The 21675-nt window shown below is 48.1% G+C and overlaps 1 protein-coding gene across 2 annotated transcripts; it reads left to right on the top strand.

The window, feature by feature from the left end:
• Positions 1-5326, top strand: LOC122372845 (leucine repeat adapter protein 25-like). 2 transcript variants are annotated; one of them, XM_043350476.1, is made up of 5 exons: positions 1-29; positions 3193-3312; positions 3508-3646; positions 3916-4096; positions 4454-5326. In XM_043350476.1, the coding sequence occupies exons 4-5, from the start codon at positions 3928-3930 to the stop codon at positions 4795-4797; spliced, it is 513 nt and encodes a 170-aa protein (XP_043206411.1). In that variant the 5' UTR covers positions 1-29; positions 3193-3312; positions 3508-3646; positions 3916-3927; the 3' UTR covers positions 4798-5326. The 2 variants fall into 2 exon arrangements, with proteins under 2 accessions (XP_043206411.1, XP_043206400.1); XM_043350465.1 differs by lacking the exon at positions 1-29 and adding an exon at positions 1118-1301.
• Positions 5327-21675: the final 16349 nt, after the last annotated feature.

Genomic DNA, 21675 nt, shown 5'->3' with positions numbered 1-21675 from the left:
GGGGTAGTCCGTAAATGCGCCCTTTGCAGGTGTGTCGGAAAACTTTTCTCTTGTTAATTTTTCTGGGTGTGATACAAATTAGGAGTTGTTATTTGATGCCAAAATAACTGAGGTACAATTTGAGATATCATCAAGCATGACAGCTGGTCATCTTTAGCCGCAATAGGCCGATATCCTTAAGGTGGCGCAATATGACATCTCTCCCCTAACTGGAATTAACCCTTCGCCGTTGTGGACAGTAAAACGTTTCGCATGTCCCATGCAAAAAGATGATACGATTGTGAAGTGACTCCGACAGTTGTATTCAATAAGTATGTTCGCGAACAGCATCGACAAAATGACGAAAGCTGACAAATCAGCGCTTGCATTACCACGACCCTGATTGGTCTACTAACAATGACGTAGTTCTTTTACTCATTCTGACAGGTCTTAGAACATAGCCAAAGAAGCTAGCCAAGGCCCATGAATATAGAATGCCAGATGGAATGCTAAAGACTTTTTAAGTCTTTTGATAATTCTCAATGCAAGATGGCGACTTATACGTAAACGCTACAGACAAGGCTATGTAAACCGTTACACAAATGAGAATAACAATAAACCATTCACTTGTTTGTTTTTTGTTTGTTGAGGGAAAGGGGCGCGCTGACTACAAGTTCATTTGTATTTGTATGTTGTTGTATTTGCGCTCATCTTTTGTCTTTAATTTCTTTATCATGACATGACATTTATGTTTTACACTCATGTTCATGTAGTTAGGAAAATATGTAACCACAGAAGCGTATTTCAGAAGCGTGTTTCAAGGTCTGGCAGAATTTTGAGAATGAGTTCTGCCAGGCGCCAGCCACGGGGACCGGCATTCTTGCATTCATTCATACCAATTCTTTTGAATTGGACATTCCATAAAATAAAACCGCAATTAGTGATGCATTAAAATTTATGCGCTTAGTTAAAACTTTAAGTCCACATATCGTGTAAACTGAATTTCCATGCATGGCATTGCTCTTTCCACATTTCTCCGGACTCCATGTTTTTCCGAGTATTTCTAGTGACCTAGTTGAAAAGCTAGTGACTTTCCGATATGTCACTAGTATTTGTTGTTTAGATTCTCGCTAGTGTCACATCTGGCATTTTGGTGTGCCCACCACTTTTTACGCATGCACCGCTGTTACGTATACTTGGTTATATATAGGTACCTGCATGAAATGGTCGTCGCATTGGTTGCAGTTCTCTATATACCGTGGTTGCAATGATCAATTAATTTATTAAATAACAAAAAAATCTTATGAAAGTAACTGTGAAAGGTAAGCATGCATCTAGTTTCAGTATTCGTTTTATTGTGATGTTTGCCTTGTCTTAAATTTGGACTTATCACAATAAATCATTGTATTGCCTACCTACGCAATTGCATAGTAATAGGTATTCTCTCTTCATTGAGTATGTACTTACCTATCTACAAATGCAGGCATGTTGATGTACCTACCTTTTTATGACCATTATAACGCCTTTTGGGGCGACTAATGGAGCGAGCGAGAGGGTGGGCCTTGCACGTGCGAAATTGCGAGGGGGTACCTCCAACTGACTTGTGCACTGCACCCTACTAACCAGTCTCTAGCGATGTGCCGAATTTGAGCGCAATAGGCCCAGCCGTTCTCGAGATCTGGAAGCAGCACCCTGCACATGCGCAAGTGCAAAATGGGTCCCGACTGACTTTTGCACGGCACCCTACTAACCGGTCCCTAACTGTGTACCAAATTTGAGAGCAATTGGTTGAGCCGTTCTCGAGATCTGGAAACGACCCCTGCACGTGCACACATGCAGCAGCACCCCAACTCTGGCACATGGATATGCATTGCCTAGTGGGTGCCTACCTACATGCCAACTTTCAGTGCAATCGGCCAAGTAGTTACCGAGAGATTGCAACAATTACAAAACTGACACCTCTTCGTTTTGCACGTGGCACGCGCATAAGGGGTCACCTACATGCATCGGGAATAGTCCAATACTTGGTAGAAGGAATGAAGCTACCCTACAAAAACTACCGCATGTAAATCGGTCGAGTGGTTACTGACATAGGTGGGCACGATCCGTTCCTCCGTTCCTCCGTTCCGGAACGCCGTTACAATTTTTAGGAACGGAGGAACGGACTCGTTACATTTTAAAAAGGGTAACGGACCAAGTAACTTCCGTTACATTAGTTGCTCGTTCCTCCGTTACAGTTTAGCCCGTTCCTTCGTTCCTCCGTTATTCCGTTACTTTTCGTTTTCCGAGCGGGTTGATCTTTCAACTAACCCACAGACTTCCATGTGTGTGGGTGTTAGGTTTAGTACCTAAACCTGAGACCAGTCACAGTTCAAGCAGGTCAAGTGCCAAGGCACAGACTTCTCTATATATAAAGACTTCCACAAACTTCTTCTGTATATAGAGAAGTCTGTGGCCAAGGCTATAATAAAATTTTGGCTCGAAGATGTCTTGAAGAAGGAAGATGGCCTCAGTGACCTGGCCTTCCGGAAGGAGCTGGCGTTGCAGCATGTTGTGTTCGCAAATTTCAGCAGGGCGTCCGTCCCTTCAAGCGCCGAGCGCATGTTCTCGATGGGAAAAGACGTGCTAAGTGCAAAAAGGACTACCCTCTCAGATGCCAACCTGGAACGTCTACATAGTGTTCGTGAAGGGCAACGGGCATCTGGCCGGGGACAAGTGATGCGCATCAGAACCACCCGGTGGTTCCGAGGTTTAGTGTCCAGTCAGTGATCGCTGTCTTGGTAGATTTGGTGGACATTCCGTTTTCGAGTAAGGTTTAGTTTGTGTCTGAATGGTCTTAGAAATGTGTGAAATACACTGTACACAACATTTTAACGTTTTTTTTTTCTTTTGTTGTAACGGAGTAACGGACTAAAGAACTTCCGTTACATTATTTGCAGATGAACGGAGGAACGAGTAACGGAAGTCCCGTCGTGAAGGAACGGAAGAACGAGTAACGAAGTTACAATTTTGGGGAACGATGCCCACCTATGGACTGAGATATAAGCCTCGCAAAAGTGTCCGCACGGCCGGCCGCTCATACTCAGAAATTTCCATTAATCTAAGGAAAGACTCCGCTCGCTTCGCTCGCTCCGTAATAATGGTTGGTGATACTTCTGTGCTAGCCCTAGATCAACTCAATATGACTGAGCCATTCCAATTCTTACTTGGCAGCATGGCACGGCGTTGCCACATGGAAGTGGATCGCCAACGACGATAGCTGTGGAATCTGTCGTATGCCCTTTGAAGCAACCTGCTCAAACTGCAAAATACCAGGAGACGACTGTCCACTAGGTATGTCTCCTTCGATCGTTCCAGTTCATTGCGTTTATGTTTTATGCAGCCTGAATGGATTAAATAGGTAGGCATTTAGGTACGAATTTGTGTGCCTAAATTCTACTGTTGATTCTGCAGTTGAAGCTCAAACGGCCAGTGTTCTACCTATGCATGGATGAATGAACCAGTGACCAGGCTTGATTTTGTTTCCAGTTTGGGGTCAGTGTTCACACTGCTTTCATATGCACTGCATCATCAAGTGGCTAGAGTCACAGCAGGTGCACCAGCACTGCCCTATGTGTAGGCAGGACTGGAAGTTCAAGGAGTAGACTGCTCATTCATCAGCTATCAAGTAAGTGCATAAAAAACATATTTGTTTTGCTTAACCCTAGTTTTAAAACTTTTTTTCAGTAAGTGTTACCTGTTAGCACTGTGATTATGAGTTATTGCCATGCCTCCCTAAACTAATATTCTTTTATAGCCCAGGGATACCTCAAAATGCATAATACTCTATGACTAATGCTGTTTCTTGCTCAGCCATGACCTTATGACAAATTCTTACATTGCTGTTATCACATGGGCCGGAGAGGGACAGCAGTGTGACGTGTGACCGTCCGGCAGCCGGAGGAGGCCATGTCGTCGCTGAACGAGCTGCCGCCGCTGCCGCCCTCGCTGAGCGCCCTGCTGGCCGGCCCGCCGCCGTTGCCCGGCCACGCCGAGGACGAGCCCACCTACAGTAACGTGCCGCCGGCGCGACCCCAGCCCGCGCCGCCGGCGCCGGCCTGCCACCGGCCGGACGCAGGTACGCGCCCGGCCGCCCTCTGTGGGCCGGGGCAGCCGTCAGGGCAGCCCGGTCTGTATCTTTTGTTGTGTTTCCGATTTAGGGTTTTACGCGAAACACAAGAAAGTATGCTGGATCGCCATTATAAGACTATGCTTGGATGTTTGATGCCCAACTAAGACCATATAGCTGAATGGCGATTTCATATCCTCTTCTGTCATTACTGAATGCAAGGTGGTCAAACCGTTCTGTGGCAGACCGCGCGTTTACGACCATGATGTTTCGCTAATATCTCGCGAGTACCTACCTCTTCTGCCGTACGTACCTTTGGTGGCGCCCCAGGAACGGTCGGTCACAGTACTCGTCTCTGCCCGACAGGTGGCAGCACCGGCCGGCGGGCGGCTCCGGCGGCTCCGCTGCCCGGCTCCGGCTCCGGCTCCGGCTCGGGCCGGCGCTCAGCGCAGCTGGAGCAGCAGCTGCAGCGGCTGCGCCAGCAGATGTCCGAGCTGCGCCAGATGGACCTGTCGCTGCTGCACCAGCTCTGGTCGCTCAACGACGCCATCCAGGAGCTGAAGCAGGCGGTGCGCTCGCCCAGCTGGGACAACGGCTACGACGGCTCGGCAGACGAGGAGGACGGCTCGCGGAGGGAGTTCGGCGCCCTCTCCTCGGTGGCCGAGCGGCTGTCCTCCAGCAGCTCCAGTCTCGAGTACGGCAACATCTGATGAACGGTGGCAGCTCATGGCACTGCCACGTCATTGGTGAAATGCTCGTTGAACGATCCGGTCCAGTGTGGTGCGGTCGGTGGCGGCCTGTGGAAGTGAGGTGCGATGCTGGGTGGTGCTATCGTGTCCGTCTGATCGCCTCAGCGTGCAATGGGCAATATCCCGATCCAGACTACGTGGAGTGACATTCCCCGCGGAACGCTAACTCGCTGTCAATGCTATGCTTGAAGCGTAACAATGCGTGTAGGTTGGGTCTAGCTGCAGCCAGTGCAGGGCGGCGCAGCCGCAGCTCAGTATGCTCCCCACAGAGCGCGGCGTTCCCTACCGTTAGGGTTTTGTCGTTCGAATGCAGCATTCGTTTTGTGATGACGAGACATTCCGCTATGTCCGTGTCCTTATCGAGGGGAATGGGTGGAAATGCTATGTGGGTCATGTCCTGGGTCGGCCATTCACCGCAGTGAGCACTGTTCATCCCGCAGAATCGCTGACTTTTCCGTGCTATAATAAAGCGATAGCATTCATTACCACTGATGCTAGACGCTGTGAGCGTCAGGGGAAACAAGACTCCGTAGTTGAGTGTGCGTGATCGTGGAGCGTTGGGATTCCCGAATCGACACGTCAGCTGGATAGTTGCCAGAGGTATGATGCAACCCTTCAGGGGCTTATTCATGGGTAGCGCCAACCACCGGCGATGCCTGCAAATTATATGTCCCGTTGTCCTCCGGTTCGGCCACCTGGTGGAAAGGTTGAATCTAATTGAACGGTACTTATAATGATGCAACGCCCATTTCGTACATCATTCATCAATAGGAGCTCATCTTGTCAAGACGCGTTGAATGCACGATAACTTGACTAGCTTTCGTAAACGTCATAACATGACTGAAAAATCGGTCCTTTACACCTTTACTGACAGTTGACACCATGAAAGTCCAAAGATCTCAGTACACTGACGCCACATTTGACCTTTGGTCCAGGGTTTCGGAGTCGTGGTATCATTGCTCCGACTCCGCATCCTACTCTTGACTCCGGGATTTTGACTACCTCCGACTGCGACTCCGACTTCTCCGGGTTCACTGCGATGGCCTATGGGCGTTTCCCCTAAGCGGTCCCGGTGCGGAAGAGGCAGCTGATGCGATCCTCCCTCATCGTTATGCTCGCTGAATGCCGCGCTATCTGGCAGCATCCGCTGAAAGTTTCAGCTTTCTTTGAGACATTTCTTGCTGAGCAGTGAGCTGGTGAAAAATGACTGAGTTGTTTAAATTCACGGGCTATGTATGAGTTATGACTCACAAAACGAAACTAGCTTCAGACCAGAAATAATGGCCAGAAATTGAACAGTAAATGTTAGCAAAGAAGCATGTCCGTCAAGACAGCCCATATTTATAGTCACCGTGCCCATATTCAGCCCAGATTCGGGACACCTCCGATCAAGCTGAAACTCGCACACAATGTAGGCCATGACATGCCCAATCCACAGTCCAAGTCATTCGGCGGCACTCCCAGCCGTTTGACCTACAGAGGTCAGCAAAGGTCACGTGGCCCAAATTTGCACAGCAGATTGTGGCCCACCCAGTAGAGCTAGAGTGCTAAAAATGGCACCAATCGACTCGTCAGCATCTAATCTTACCGCCCAACACTCATTTGACTTCTCAAGGTCATGCGATGACCTAAGGTCATTTGTGGGCTATGTCGAAAATACATTTGCACAGCAGTTTTCGAGTAGAGGGATTGACCGAATTCCAAATCAAAGCACATCATCGGTCCTTTGGGCTATGGGTCCTAGGCCCATAGCCCGTAGTAACTTTTCTTAAAAACCGCTTCTCGATATGTGACCCCGTTTGACCTCGGCAGGTCAAAATGTACAAATAAACGACACTCCATACGTCGCAGCCCGGATTCAGCCCAGATTCGGTACACCTCCGATCAAGCTGAAACTCGCACACAATGTAGGCCATGACATGCCCAATCCACAGTCCGAGTCATTCTGCTGCACTCACAGCCGTTTGACCTACAGAGGTCAGCAAAGGTCACGTGGCCCAAATTTGCACAGCAGATTGTGGCCCACCCAGTAGAGCTAGAGCGCTAAAATGGCACCAATCGACTCGCCAGCATCTATAATCTTACTTTCCCAACACTCATTTGACCTCTCAAGGTCATGCAATGACCTAAGGTCAATTGTGGGCTATGTCGAAAATACACTTGCACAGCAGTTTTCGAGTAGAGGGATTGACCGAATTACATCGTGTGCGAGTTTCAGCTTGATCGGAGGTGTCCCGAATCTGAGCTGAATCCGGGCTGCGACGTACCTATGGAGCGTCGTTTATTTGTACATTTTGACCTGCCGAGGTCAAACGGGGTCACATATCGAGAAGCGGTTTTTAAGGAAAGTTACTACGGCCTATGGGCTACCCGATTATGTGCTTTGATTTGGAATTCGGTCAATCCCTCTACTCGAAAACTGTTGTGCAAGTGTATTTTCGACATAGCCCACAAATGACCTTAGGTCATCACATGACGTTGAGAGGTCAAATCAGTATTGGGAAAGTAAGATTAGATGCTGGCGAGTCGATTGGTGCCATTTTTAGCGCTCTAGCTCTACTGGGTGGGCCACAATCTGCTGTGCAAATTTGGGCCACGTGACCTTTGCTGACCTCTGTAGGTCAAACGGCTGGGAGTGCCGCCAAATGACTTAGACTGTGGATTGGGCATGTCATGGCTTACATTGTGTGCGAGTTTCAGCTTGATCGGAGGTGTCCCGAATCTGGGCTGAATCCGGGCTGAATCTGGGCTGAATATGGGCTGTCTTGATCAACATGCAAAGAAGCTTCCATTAGGACAAGCTATAACCAAGTCACATGGGCAGACCAGGGGCGTAGGCAGGGGGGGGGGGGCACTGGGCCAGGCCCCCTTGGGCGGGGGCGCCCTCCAATCGCAAATGCAATTTTGGTAGAATCGAATCGAAAACAGTCGCGACTGGAGGGCGCTTTAGGGCGCCAAAAGCGCCCTCCATGCTCAAAATTTAGGGCGCCAAAAGCGCCCTCCAATCGCGAATGTGTTTACAGGGAAAATACGGTCGGAGGGCTCCATTCCAAATATGCCCTCCAAATACGGTTGGAGTGCTCCCTCGGGCGCCCTTCAACCGCATTTGTAGGCTGTAGCTCTCTAAGCGTAGCGGTAGTCGCCTGTGTAAGCCTGTTGATCGCTGCCCTCCTGTCCACTGTCGCCCTCATTTGATCAGCGTAATCCTACCTACTGGCGCTTTCCTATCAATGGGCGCCCTCTCACCCGAAGGCGCCCTCCTGTAGGTCGCCATCCTGCTACACATTGCCGCCCTTCTGCTGGTCGGCGCCCTCTTAATTATTGGCGCCCTCCTGCCTATTGCGCCCTGATGTGAAATTTTGATGGCCGCCCTCCTCCCTTTTGGTACCCTCTTGTTGATTTGCCGCCCTCCTAGCCGTTGGCGCCCTCCTCTCCTGTCTATTGGTTCCCTAGTCCCTCCTGTTGAATGATGATCGGAGCCCTTCTACCTATTGGCGCCCTCGTGTTGATCGCCGCCCTCCTATCCATTGGCGCCTTCCTGTTAATCGGCGCCCTCCCGTTCAATCAGTGGCGGATCCTGGGGAGGGGGGGGGGGTCCACGGGGTCATGACCCCCTCCAAAAGGTCTGAGAGGTTCATTTGACCACCCCCCCCCCCCCCCAAAGCCGAAGACCTAAAAGCAATAGACGCCGTCTTGCATTCTCAAAATCACCTGTCAAACACTTTTGAGCTAATCCTTTGTTTTTGCTGGATCGTGTTGCGTGAAAAGGCGTATTGAAAGCCAGAATCTTACTCGTTTTTGTCTCAACCGTGCGAGAGGATGATCCAGGAAAAGTCCAAGGGGATGGTCATGAATTAAATTCGTGGTGCCCCTACCTATACCCAAAATAAAAACTCTACGGATTTCGGCCACTTAATTTTGGTGATTCTCTATTTCCCTTTTGTTTTCTTTTATATTTTTATCTTATTTTTAGTGCCCCTGGGCCCTGGCAGGCCTGTGGTGCCCCTGGCGGGGCCTGTGGTGTCCCCATGGCAGGTCTGTGATGCCCCTTGCGGGCCTGTGGTGCCCCTGCTAGGCCGCTGGGGCCCCTGGGCCCTGACAAGACTGTGGTGCCCCGGACAGGCCCATGGTGCCCCTGCGAAGCCGGTGGTGCCCCTGGCAGGCCTCTGGTGACCCCTGAGGTGCCTTCAAAAGAGGACGTGGGGCCATCAGAAGCGGCTAATGACCGTCGGCATTGGGCCTTAACCCGCGCCGGGCTGGGGGGTGTTTGAACACCCCCTTGCGGTTTTTCGCAGATATCTCAAAACGACGGCGCGGATCGCCGCCGTTTTTGGCACTCCTGTTTGTACATCTTTTCTGCACATGTTGTGAAAATTTCAAACCCAGGTCACCTTAGGTCAGGTCACCAGGTCACGCCAAGTGACCTCACCTCAGAAAAAATAAGAATGCTAGTCATAGCTACACCGACTGAACGATTGCCTTGAAACTTTCAGCGATTGATAAGGGCAACACTATCTATAAAATGTTTATCTCGGAATTTTGATATCGGTGACCTAAGGTCATGTCAATTTTGCGGCCTCACCATTATAAGTCAATGGGAGAAAATTGAAAAGCGTCTGTTTTGCACGAACACTATTCTAGACACTCTCAAACATCGAGATGTAGGTAAAATTGACACACTGAACCGGAAAATGGCAACTGTGACACCTCGTTATGTCCCCGAGGTCATCTCAGGTCACGAACAGAATCTAACAGTTTTTCGCTAATAACTCTTGATAGAGGCGTGCTAGAGCGCTGAAAACGCCTTAGATGTGTTCGGCTCGACGTTGCGGATCGAATGATATGCAACATGACCTTTTCCGGTCAGGTAATGACCTTGACCTGAGGTCAAATTCTTAAGTTGACCTTTCAAGGTCAAATTATAATTCATTCGACGCGTCTCGACGAGAGGAACACGATGCTGGCAAAGGTAATGTCATGGCGCTTATGAGTCAAAAGTTATTGCCGAAAAAACGTTTTTCGTAAAAACGGATATTTTTGGAGTTTTTGCCCTCTGGAGGCTAAACCGTTGACCTGAGGTGAAATCTGAGAATATGTTTCAGAAAGGTCTGTAAAAGGGCTATCGAATGCGCTTTTCTGCGGCGCTGTAGCTCTATCGGTTCCCGAGATAGCCATTGGCAGTTTCCAAAATGTTGAAATAGTCAACATTTTACCTTTGGTGACCTCTGGTGACCTGACCTTTGACCTGACCTAAAAAATGACCGAAGTGTTTTCGTCCTTATTTTGGACGTTCTTTCGATTGCCGCTTACCGCGTGTCGCTATGTGGCCCAGGAGCCGAGTTAGAAGGGGGGTGTTCAGACATCCCCCCGCGGCCCGGCGCGGAATCTCAGAGCACCGGCCCGGCGCGGGTTAAGGGAACTGCATGGGCCTCTGCTGTGACCCAAAATAAGGATCTCGAATGTCGAAATGGGATCTTCAGAGACAGGTAGGGACCCTCACCTCTCCGGCCTCAGGCAGTAGGCACCCAAAAAGCAGTCGGAGTCCTCCAGATGCCGAAATAGGCCCATTTTGCGCCCTCGGAGGCCAGCGCGGGCCCTCATAGGTCGATGTGCTTACCGCGTGTCGCTACGTGGCCCAGGAGCCGAGTTAGACGAGGGGGGGGGGGTGTTCAGACACCCCCGCCCCGACCCAGCGCGGAAGTCGCGGAGCACCGGCCCGGCGCGGGTTAAAAACTGCTAGAGACCTTTTATGACCTGAGGTGACCTAAGAGACATAAGAAGGGGTCACGGGTGCAACTTTTCCCATTCAGTGTGTCATGCTTACCTGTAACCCGATCTTTGAGAGAATTTAGAATGACACCCGTCCAAAAGAGGCACCTTTAAATTTTCCTATTGACTTTTAATTTAGAGGGTGCAAAATTGACCCAACCTCAGGTCACCGACATTAAAATTCCTTGGTAAACATTTTATTCATATTACCTATTGCTTTTATCAATCGCTGAGAGTTTAAAGGCGATCTTTCAGTCGTCGTATACAAGGGCGGATCCAGGGTCAGCTGAAAGAGGGGGGGGGGCAAATGCCCATTAGGTTTTTCGCTAGGATAGGGCCCGCGGAACCTAACCTACACCCAAATCCTATTTTCTCCCCGGATTTCGGCCACTTTATTTTGTAAAGCTGCCAAAAATAAATTTCTAAAAAAAATCACGTATCACTGACCATCAAAGCCGGGGGGGGGGGAGGGAGGACCAACCTGGCTGCGCCCGTGCAAACACCAATCTGTACATCAACCTAGGCTCTGCTCAACTGAACATCAAGTAGCGCCTTTTTTAACCCACGCCGGGGCTGGGGAGGTGTTCGGACACCCCATTGCGGTCTTTTGCGGATATCTAAAAAACGGCGGCCGTATTTGGCACACCTGTCAATGCATCTTTTCCGCACATGTCATGAACATTTCAGACCCAGGTCGCTAAAGGTCCAGTCACTACGTCACTTCAAGAAACCTCACCTCAGAAAAACTTGAATGTTCGTCATAGCTACACCGACTGAATGCTTGCCCTTGAAACTTTCAGCGGCTGGTACGAGTAGCAGTATGTTCCTATACAGGGTTACTTTTACAGGAAAAGTCGAGAGGGGGAATAAAGTTCGGGGCAAGGGCGGATCCAGGGGCATCTGAAAGGGGGGCCCGATGCCATTAGGTTTTTGTTAGGATGGCGCCTGCAGAACCTTACCTACCCCCAAATTCTACTCTCTCCCCGGATTCTGGCCACTTTATATTGTTAGAAAATAAATTAGCTAAAAAATATACGTAGGTACCTACCTTGGCGGTAAGGGGTGGGGGAGGTCCCAACTTGACTGCGCCCTTGCAAATGTCAATCAGTAGTATCAACCTATTACCCTGGCCAAACATCAAGTAGCGTCTTTCTAAATAGAGAGAGGTTAACACGTGACTATTTTTGCTTGGCCAAGACCGATTGAAGGTTCGAAGGAAGACCCTTGGTTCGGAGAGGTCATGACCCCCGTCCCCCGCCGGTTTCTACGCCGACGCCTGTAGCGATTCGTCAGTGATTGCGAAGAGACGGAAGAGACAAGACAAGAGACGGTCCCACCGACCATCCGATCGGTATCGGGTCAAATCTGGAGTTCTCGCTGCACTGAACGTAAAATGGTTGGATGGAACCTCAAATTGAAAATTATCTAAGCGCCAGCAACGTTGATTGATGACTGCAGAGTCTGATCAACGATGATTATAGAATCTGAGTAGCGAATTGATTGAAAATGGGCTCAGAAATAAATTTGAAAGGGGGAAATTCCCCCTTCCCTCCCTAGCCGTTCACGCACAATTTGAAAGAGGGAAAGGAATTTTCGAAGGGGGGAAATCTTTCCCCTTTCCCCCTTTAACCCTATTAGTGGCAGGCTCCTGGCTACCCCATATTAGTGGCAGGGGGGGGGGCTGTTTACGACCCCCCCTTGATATCTCGAGATCTAACCGGCCGATTTTGAAAATTCAAACGGCATTCGATTTGGCTCAACGAGATCTATATTTCTAAAAAAATAAAATTAAAAAATGTCAATAGGGGGGTAGAGGGGGGTAAAAACGGGCAAATTGCAGATACATTTTAGACTGTTTATCACGGCCAGGTTTCTGAACCAATCTTAACGCAACTTTTGCCGATCGATAGAGAATGAACCAGGAATTCACATGGATCCTAAAAATATGCATTTTCAAAAATCATAGGCGGATACAGATCATTGAGATTGGGGGTACACAAAAAGTATAGTAAATAAGGTTTTTGTTGGTACTGTTTCTAAAAAGGGTGGCAATGGTCTTGTTATGTTACAATTTTCTTATGAGAGAACGACTAAAATTGTATTGGTCATGCATAGGCGGTGTCAGGGCACCTATGTTGGGAGGTAAAAAATAACCCCCCTTTTTGGACGCCTGGATCCGCCTATTATAGCAAAAACATGTCAAAAGAGGATGCACAATAACTTTGTATATGTTATCACATGATCCCTTTCATTCACTGTTCGTAAAACTGGTGCAGCATCGTGATCTTCGCCCAAATGACTCGCTTCACGAATAGGACCCCCAATTCCCAGTGCTCTGGAGCCGCCCCTGGTAAAGTTATGAACTTGAAATTTTCAGGGAATGTGCCCAATTTAGTTTTAGGAAAAGTCAGAAAATTTCAGCATCGTAGCTTCAGCGGTTTCGGAGATATTCCCGAAAAACCTGAGGGGTGGATAAAAACAACCCCCCCCCTGCCACTAATAGGGTTAAAAGTTACCCTGTACCTATAAAATGTTTATCTCGGAGTTTTGATATCGGTGACTTACGGTCAGGTCAATTTTGCGCCCTCTCCTTTTTGAGTACCTAAATAGGAGAAAATCGAAAGGCGGCTCTTTTGGACGAACGTCATTTCAAACACTCAAACATTGGGTTACAGTTACAATAGACATCTAAATCGAAAAATTGCAACCATGACCCTCCATTTCCCTGGTGTCATCTTAGGTCATCAAAGGCCCCCAGCAGTTTTTGATAATAACTTTTTATGGAGACATGCTAGAGGAATGAAAACACATTCGATGTGTCCAGGTCGACAATACGGATTTACTGATATGCAAAATGACCTTTTCCGATCAGGTCACTACCTTGACCCAAGGTCAAATTTTCAAAATACCTTTTAAGTCCAAATTATAGTTCATTCGAGCCATCTCGACGAGAGATCTCGACGTTTCTTGAGTCAAAAATGATAAAAAACATTGTTCGTAAAAGCAGCTATTTTCAATGTTTGCCTCTGGCGGCTAAACCGTTGACCTGAGGTCAAATCTGAGCACTGTATTTAGAAAAAGCGTTGAAAGGGCTATCGAATGCGTTTCTCTGCGGCGCTGCAGCAGCTCTATTGGTTCTTGAGTTATGCGCCGGAGTTTCGAAATGCGTTGACATACATAGGCAAGATTTTTCTTTTGATGTTCTCTGGTGACCAGACCTATGACCAGACTTAAAAAGTGACTGCTTTCGTCTTGATTTTCGAAGGTCTTTCGAATGCCGCTTGCCGCGTGTCGCTACGTGGCCCAGGAGCCGAGTTAGAAGGAGAGGGGGTGTTCAGACACCCACCGGCCCGGAGCGGTTGACACCGAGGACCGGCCTGGCGCGGGTTAAGGAGAGAGGTTAATGCGTGACTATTTCCGCTGGATCAAAGCCGATTGAAGGGAAACTGCAAGGTGGTTTTATGCAGGGTCCGGCAAAAGTTTTGTCCTCTACCTAGGGCAACACTTATCCGGTTTCTAATCGTTTCTACCCCTAAGGGATAAAGATTTTGGAAAAAGATTTTGGGAAAGATTACACGGTCCAATAGCCTCCAGCGGCTCAGTTCTGAGTCGACGCATGGCCTCGACGGTCGATGGAAGGTCAACATGCAATTTCATGGAGGACGGCGCGCCAGCTCATTGCTTTACCAAGGTCCAGGTGTTTGTGTCAATCGAGCCTGCCGGAATTCTGAAGAAATAACCGGCTACCATCCGGACCCTAATCCTGAGCGAGGATCTTTGGGCTACATTCCAGCAGGACATAGACAAATGGAATTCGGCGGCCAACCTCGGCGCCTTGCAGTTACAGCCAAACGGACATAGTCGAAAATCAAGCTGTCTGTGCAGTGTGCTGCATAAGCTGGTTGCCAGCACGCCAAAAAATGTTCGTGCGTAAATCCCTGTTCATATTGATAACAAAAAAGTTAATGTTCGGCCTTAGCGTCGATGGAAATGTTGAAAATAATTCTGAAAAATTAGCTGGCTGTGAGAAACAGCACGGATGAAAGGGGGGCCAAAAGATATGTTGGCCCCCCCTTTCAGAGCCAAAGGGGGGCCATGGCCCCTTTGCCCCCCCCCCTGGATCCGCCCTTGGTCGTATAGCTATGGCGAACATTAAAAACTTTTTCTGAGGTGAGGCCACTTGCGGTGACCTGGTGACCTGAGCTTGAGCAACATGGGTCTGAAATTTTACTACATATGCATAAACATGCCCAAGGTGTAATGTTTTAGATTTCTGCAAAAAACGCAGGGGATGTTCAAATATCCACCTGAACTTAACTAAGGTCCGAACGCTCCGTAAAATTGCAATTAAAAAAATGCCTGAGGAAAGCATCCCCTCGGCTCACGAGGGATAAGACATCAACGGATAATCGATTGCCTGCTTTAGAAAATGTGACAATTGTCAGTGTAAGTCCGTGCAGCACTAAATTTATCAAGCGTGCCGTGCTCAATATTTTGTCGTCCGCAACACGCCCAACCGGCGTTCCCCAATTCATCGGGCCCATCCGCGCGACCACTGTGGACGCTCTCATCGTCCCTCATTGGAGATAATGTGACCCAGCTGCACGTCACGTTCACGTGCCTGTCATAACCACAGGTCACACCCGTGTCCCTGCCTCAGGCGCGGTCTGACTCCCCGTATGTCACAGGGTCCACGCACTGCTTCAGTATGACACGCACCTCACCGGGACGGCTGCCGTGGGCGTGGCGATACGGGAGGGGTTCAGGAGCCGGGAGGGTATTCAGTACAGATGTGCAGCGAGATGTGGATCAAGCTTAACCCGCGCCCTGGTTCAGCAGCCGCCTCCCCGGTTCCCAATGCCCCTGATTCAACTTGCCAGTGTGTCAGTGTGGCGTGGACGGTTTTTGACCGAGCTGCTCTGACCCAGAAGGTCTGACTTGTTGATAGACACCGCCGCCAGCGCTGGCTCCGCCCAGACGGGCTGATTGGTCGGCTCCTCTCCGCTGATTGGTGGAGCGGGCCCGGGGGCGGGGTCTGGCGGGCACGCGCAGAGCTCTCCAGCCCGCGGCCAGCACAGCTACCGGTGGCGGAAAGAGTGACTTGTGCTACCTCCGAATAGACCGGCACTTTCTGAGCGCGGGATGAGTGCTGCCTGCGGGCACTGCTGGCGCGCCCCCTCGCCAGCCACGGCCGCGGGCGGAGGTGACTGACCCCTGCCGGTGTGTGACCTGACCTGACCCTGTGAGCCGCGAACCTCGCCGGAGGGACAGCAATGGCCGCCGCCGGACAGCCGGAGGGCCTCAGTTTCGGCATGGAACGCATACTGAGACTGGACAGTCCGCCGGCAGCTCGGAAAGGTAGGGCGCCGATTATCGTCAGTGTGATTGTTTGTTTCTTTGTGTTTGTTTGTTTGTTTGTTTTTAAAAGAAACAAAGTTTTAAAATGTAGCTTAGCCCTCGCCGGTCCTATTGGTTTTCTACATACGGTTTTCTACGGCCGAGGGGGTACGACCCCTCCCTCGCCGTTTCGCCTCTGATGGAGCTAGAACGTCGCGGAAAAAACGAGCACGTGCACCGTTAGGTAGGCTGCTACCAGTTTATGTGGTCAAAGGTGTAAAACCAGTATAACGCCTTTTAGGTGACTAACGGAGCGAGCGAGAGGGTGGGCCTTGCACGTGCGAAATTGCGAGAGGGTAGGTAGGGGAGAGTGAGGTAAGATACCCAGGGTGGGAAAGACGCCCCACCCCCTCTACCGGCAATACAAAAACTCAAACCTGGAAATTAATGTTCTTAGCGTAAAGCGGAAACCTTCCTTGTTTACTGCACAAAAATTTGCCAAGTTCAGTTGGGCAACGGTGGGCTGGTGGTTGGTTGTTTTATATGTGCTGCTTTCAAAAAATATTTCAGTGTCAAAACATTGTGAATATCAAAGAAATTTAAAAAAATTAAGTCCCTTGCTATTGTCGTGATACATTTATATGCGTGTACTTTGCCTCAACTAGTTTGTTTCAGGGTGTAGTTTTAGTGCTAGCAAAATGTCCTGGTTGAATGTTACTTCGATACCTTGGGGAAAGATGCCCCCTGACCAGATAGGGAAAGACGCCCCCCTAAATTTGTGGGCTGTCCTTCAAGGAACTCGTCGAATCATTAAGTACATATTAGTGAAGAAAGACAAAAGTCGATTTGGGACTATTGAGAGTCCAATACGGTCAGGTGCTCGCCATGTCGGTCTCTTGGCCCATATGCCTACATTTTAGGCGGTATCTGACTCTGAGAGCCCTCACGACGGCCTCTGTGGGCCCAATTATTGGCTCCGAGGCCCTCACGGCACTCTTTGAGAGCTCCCGCGCTGGCCCCACGGGCCGCCCTGGCATGTGAGGTCCCCACGATGGTCTTCAGGGCCTTCAAGTCTCATGAAGACCTATAAGGGCCCCACAACGGTCTCCGAACGTCACCACGGAGGCTTGTTTGGCCGCGCTGGACTATGATGGCCCCCACGATGACCTCTGAACTCTGAAGCCCCTTGCGACGACTTTTTTGCCCTTATGATGGCGTTTAATTGTCTACCGCAGACGCGAATGTAACTGATTCGTTCAGGCAATTCACGTGCCCATTTTTGTCACTTATAGTGCGGAGGGGCATCTTACCCAACCGCAGGGGGCGTCTTTTCCAACCTCTGGGGTAAGATGCCCCCTTGCACTTCTTCAGGAAAATGATTAATAGCAAAACAGTTATCATATTTCAAGCACAGAAGTGTATTATTTTGTGGAGAAAAATGATGTCGGTTCCGTTGAAACTCCAAGTTTTTGCTTTCTGATCGTCATTTTCGAATAATTTATGACATTTTCCGCCCCGCGTCACCCGGCTGCGTGCTTTTCTTGCGGTGCCCCACGGAAGAGTAGAAACGGTGAAAATGGGCATGTTTTGTAGGCTTCCCAGGGTGATGAACGAGTTTTTGCAGCGATGTGATGAGGTCGACATATTTCATGATTCTTTATCTCGCGTCAGGTCTTGTATTTTAACCCTATTAGTGGCAGGGGGGGGGGGGTTGTTTTCATCCACCCCTCAGGTTTTTCGGGAATATCTCCGAAACCGTTGAAGCTATGATGCTGAAATTTTCTGACTTTTCCTAAAACTAAATTGGGCACATTCCCTGAAAATTTAAAGTTCATAACTTAATCAGGGGCGGCTCCAGAGCACTGGGAATTGGGGGTCCTATTCGTGAAGCGAGTCATTTGGGCGAAGATCACGATGCTGATGTATTATAACTGTATGCACCAGTTTTACGAACAGTGAATGAAAGGTATCATGTGATAACATATACAAAGTTATTGTGCATCCTCTTTTGTCTTTTGACACGTTTTTGCTATAATAGGCGGATCCAGGCGTCCAAAAAGGGGGGTTATGTTTTACCTCCCAACATAGGTGCCCTGACACCGCCTATGCATGACCAATACAATTGTAGTCGTTCTCTCATAAAAAATTGTAACATAACAAGACCATTACCACCCTTTTTAGAAACAGTACCAACAAAAACCTTATTTACTATACTTTTTGTGTACCCCCAATCTCAATGATCTGTATCCGCCTATGATTTTTGAAAATGCATATTTTTAGGATCCATGTGAATTCCTGGTTCATTCTCTATCGATCGGCAAAAGTTGCGTTAAGATTGGTTCAGAAACCTGGCCGTGATAAACAGTCTAAAATGTATCTGCAATTTGCCCGTTTTTACCCCCCTCTACCCCCCTATTGACATTTTTAATTTTTTCTTAGAAATGTAGATCACGTTGAGCGAAATCGAATGCCGTTTGAATTTTGAAAATCGGCCCGTTAGATCTCGAGATATCAGGGGGGGGGGGTCGTAAACAGCCCCCCCCCCCCTGCCACTAATAGGGGTAGCCAGGAGCCTGCCACTAATAGGGTTAAGGTATGTTAAGAGTGATAACTCATGTGCTTTTTCGATCCATCAAAATACACCGGGAGGTATGGGCCATAGCCCGGGAGGTATGGGCCGGTGCCATGTTTCATATTCTTTCTCGACAATGAGAATAATACTCGCAGCTGGTATCTACCTTGATCTCTCCCAGGAGATCAAGGTGCCCAGGAACCGCATAAGCGGCCAACAGCTTGCTTCATGGAGGCAGGGGTGTCGATTTGTGAAAATGGTTGGGGATGCCCAGAGCTCTAACCATCACCCGTATACATTGGGGGGGGGGGGGGTCGAACGAACCCCTCCCTCGGTTTTTCGAGAATAACTCGCGTAAAAAGCAGCCGATCACGACGAAACTTCAGTAGTGCCCTCGCGTTGATTAATTTTACACCTACCCTTGAAAATTCATGACCCTGACCTAAATGACTTTTGACCTGTGACCTACTTTTCGAGACCATGGTTGGCCGGAATCGCGATTTGGCTAAGAGGGCTAGAAAGACGCGGTAAAAAGCAGTCGATAGCTCTCAATGCGTACGTTTGAAAGTATTTCAGTCATTTTTCATCTTAGAGCAATATTGGGGTCACTGGAGGTCATCAAAGGTCAAAATTTGCCAAATGTCAGTATATTTCTCAGAAAACATGGAAAATCTCAGGAACTATGATAGCTAGAAAAACGCATGGAAAAGCAATCGATAGCTTTTGAACTTTTCTTTTGATAAGGTTTCTTATCGAAATTGACCTTAGGTCAACGGTTTAGCCTCCAAAGGGCAAAAACTCAAAAAATAGCTGTTTTTACGAAAATAACTTTTGACTTAAAAAAAGCCACAACATTTATATTGCCAGAATCGTGTTCCTCTCGCCGAGACGCGTCGAATGAACTATAATTTGACCTTGAAAGGTCAACTTGAAAAATTGACCTCAGGTCAAGGTTATGACCTGACCGGAAAAGGTCATGTTGCATATCATTCGATGCGTCTCAACAAGACAAACACATATAATAACACGGAACAAAAATGATAGACGAACGCGTTTCGGCTAAATCACCGTCATCAGCGTCTAAAAAGAAGAGCAAGAGGCACACATCGAGCAAATATCACAGTTCAATCGTTTTGATTTTTACATACACTTTTAAACAAGCATGTGACAATGTGGTTACATTTCCTTTGATAAAGAGAAAATATCCTAAAAGAATCCTAAGAGAATAGCCACATTGTACAGTTTACACAGGTGTTTCACAATTCATATGTCGATGTTTAAAATGCCAAACAACGCCGCTGCTTTTGCCCACTTCATGAAACCAACCCTGACATTAATGGTATCACTCGTAGCTATAAACGCCGCTTCAGTAGCTTTTCTGTTGTCGCGATTTCTGCATGACGTGAGTACCCTTGCCCCGTCCCAGTATGGGAGATGGTTTGAGTTCTGAGCATGTAGAACAAACGCACTGTGTTGACGTGACCTACGAAATAACATGCAACACAGTGCGTTTGTTCTACATGCTCAGAACTCAAACCATCTCCCATACTGGGACGGGGCAAGGGTACTCACGTCATGCAGAAATCGCGACAACAGAAAAGCTACTGAAGCGGCGTTTATAGCTACGAGTGATACCATTAATGTCAGGGTTGGTTTCATGAAGTGGGCAAAAGCAGCGGCGTTGTTTGGCATTTTAAACATCCACATATGAATTGTGAAACACCTGTGTAAACTGTACAATGTGGCTATTCTCTTAGGATTCTTTTAGGATATTTTCTCTTTATCAAAGGAAATGTAACCACATTGTCACATGCTTGTTTAAAAGTGTATGTAAAAATCAAAACGATTGAACTGTGATATTTGCTCCATGTGTGCCTCTTGCTCTTCTTTTTAGACGCTGATGACGGTGATTTAGCCGAAACGCGTTCGTCTATCATTTTTGTTCCGTGTTATTATACTTGTCTCAACTGAAATACAAGACAAACACAATGAGACCTTCCCCAGCGTTCTATCTCTTTCCAATCAAGAGTTATTGGCGAAAATCTATTTGTAGCCTCAAATGACCTCGGATGACCTTTCTAGAGGCTATCAGCAAAAAGGACACCTTGGTCGTCACGGGTGGTCCAAATCATTGTGATTCTGAAATATTTGGACTGTTCCTATGCGTACACACGGATCTAGAGGCATTTTCATTTTTTCCTCCATTGACTTATTATAATGGTAAAGTCACGCCACTGACCTGACCTTAGGTCACGGATACAAAAAATCCGAGATATACAAATTGTAGGCGCCCATAACATTATGCCATCCACCAAGTTTAAAACCTCTCTGACAAACATTGCAGGCTGGACATGATTGCAAACTTTTTTAGGCTTGGTCAGTGGGGTCAAAAATTTCACACATTGTCCAGAATTGATGTACAAAAAGCTACCCCAAGCGGCGCGACGCTACGCGCCGCGGTTTTTATTCACACGCAAAAAACGCGACGGGGTGGTAACATATGCCCCCCCCCCCCACTGGGGCGAAGGTTAATGCAAGTGACGTAATTAATAATTGTTTCTTTAATTTTCATGTGTTTTTGATGTTTTATTAACAAAATAAACTAATTATTAATAAAATAGTATAGAAGATAGCAAAATTAAGCGTTTGTTGCGAAACCATTTATTAGTTGTTATTATTACGTCAGAGTACAATAATTCACGGAAATTCTGGAAAATCGCAGAAACCGATGTCAAGGGATTCTCGCAATCACGGATCTGCAGATCACGCACGTAATTTCCTGGACGGTCACGCATAGTGTAGCTGAGCCTTTAGGCTTCCTTTTGTGACCTGAGATGACCTCAGGGATAAAAGGAAGGGTCACGTCATTTTCACGTTGGGTGTCATTTTCCAGTTCAGTGTGTCCTGTTGAATTGTTAACCCTCGCCCGCACATGGGGGGGGGGGGTGGTTGCCACCCCCTAGGTAGTCTCTCTGCTCTGCACTCAACATTTTTAGAGCTAGAAGCCTGATTTTTCGCATAGCTGCTCCTCTATCCTTTCTTGATGTTCACTTAAAATTTCAAGTTTCTGTGGTTTTTGGTTTCGGAGATATGACCTTGTTTCTCAGGTCATGTCATGACCCAAATGACCAATTATCAACATCTTGCGTTGGCTATGGGCC

This window comes from Amphibalanus amphitrite, unplaced genomic scaffold (assembly GCF_019059575.1).
Source record: "Amphibalanus amphitrite isolate SeventyFive unplaced genomic scaffold, NRLGWU_Aamphi_draft 000037F_arrow, whole genome shotgun sequence".
Taxonomy (NCBI): Eukaryota; Metazoa; Arthropoda; class Thecostraca; order Balanomorpha; family Balanidae; genus Amphibalanus; species Amphibalanus amphitrite.
The sequence above is the reverse complement of the archived record's forward strand: the minus strand, read 5'-3'. Positions and strand labels throughout refer to the sequence as shown.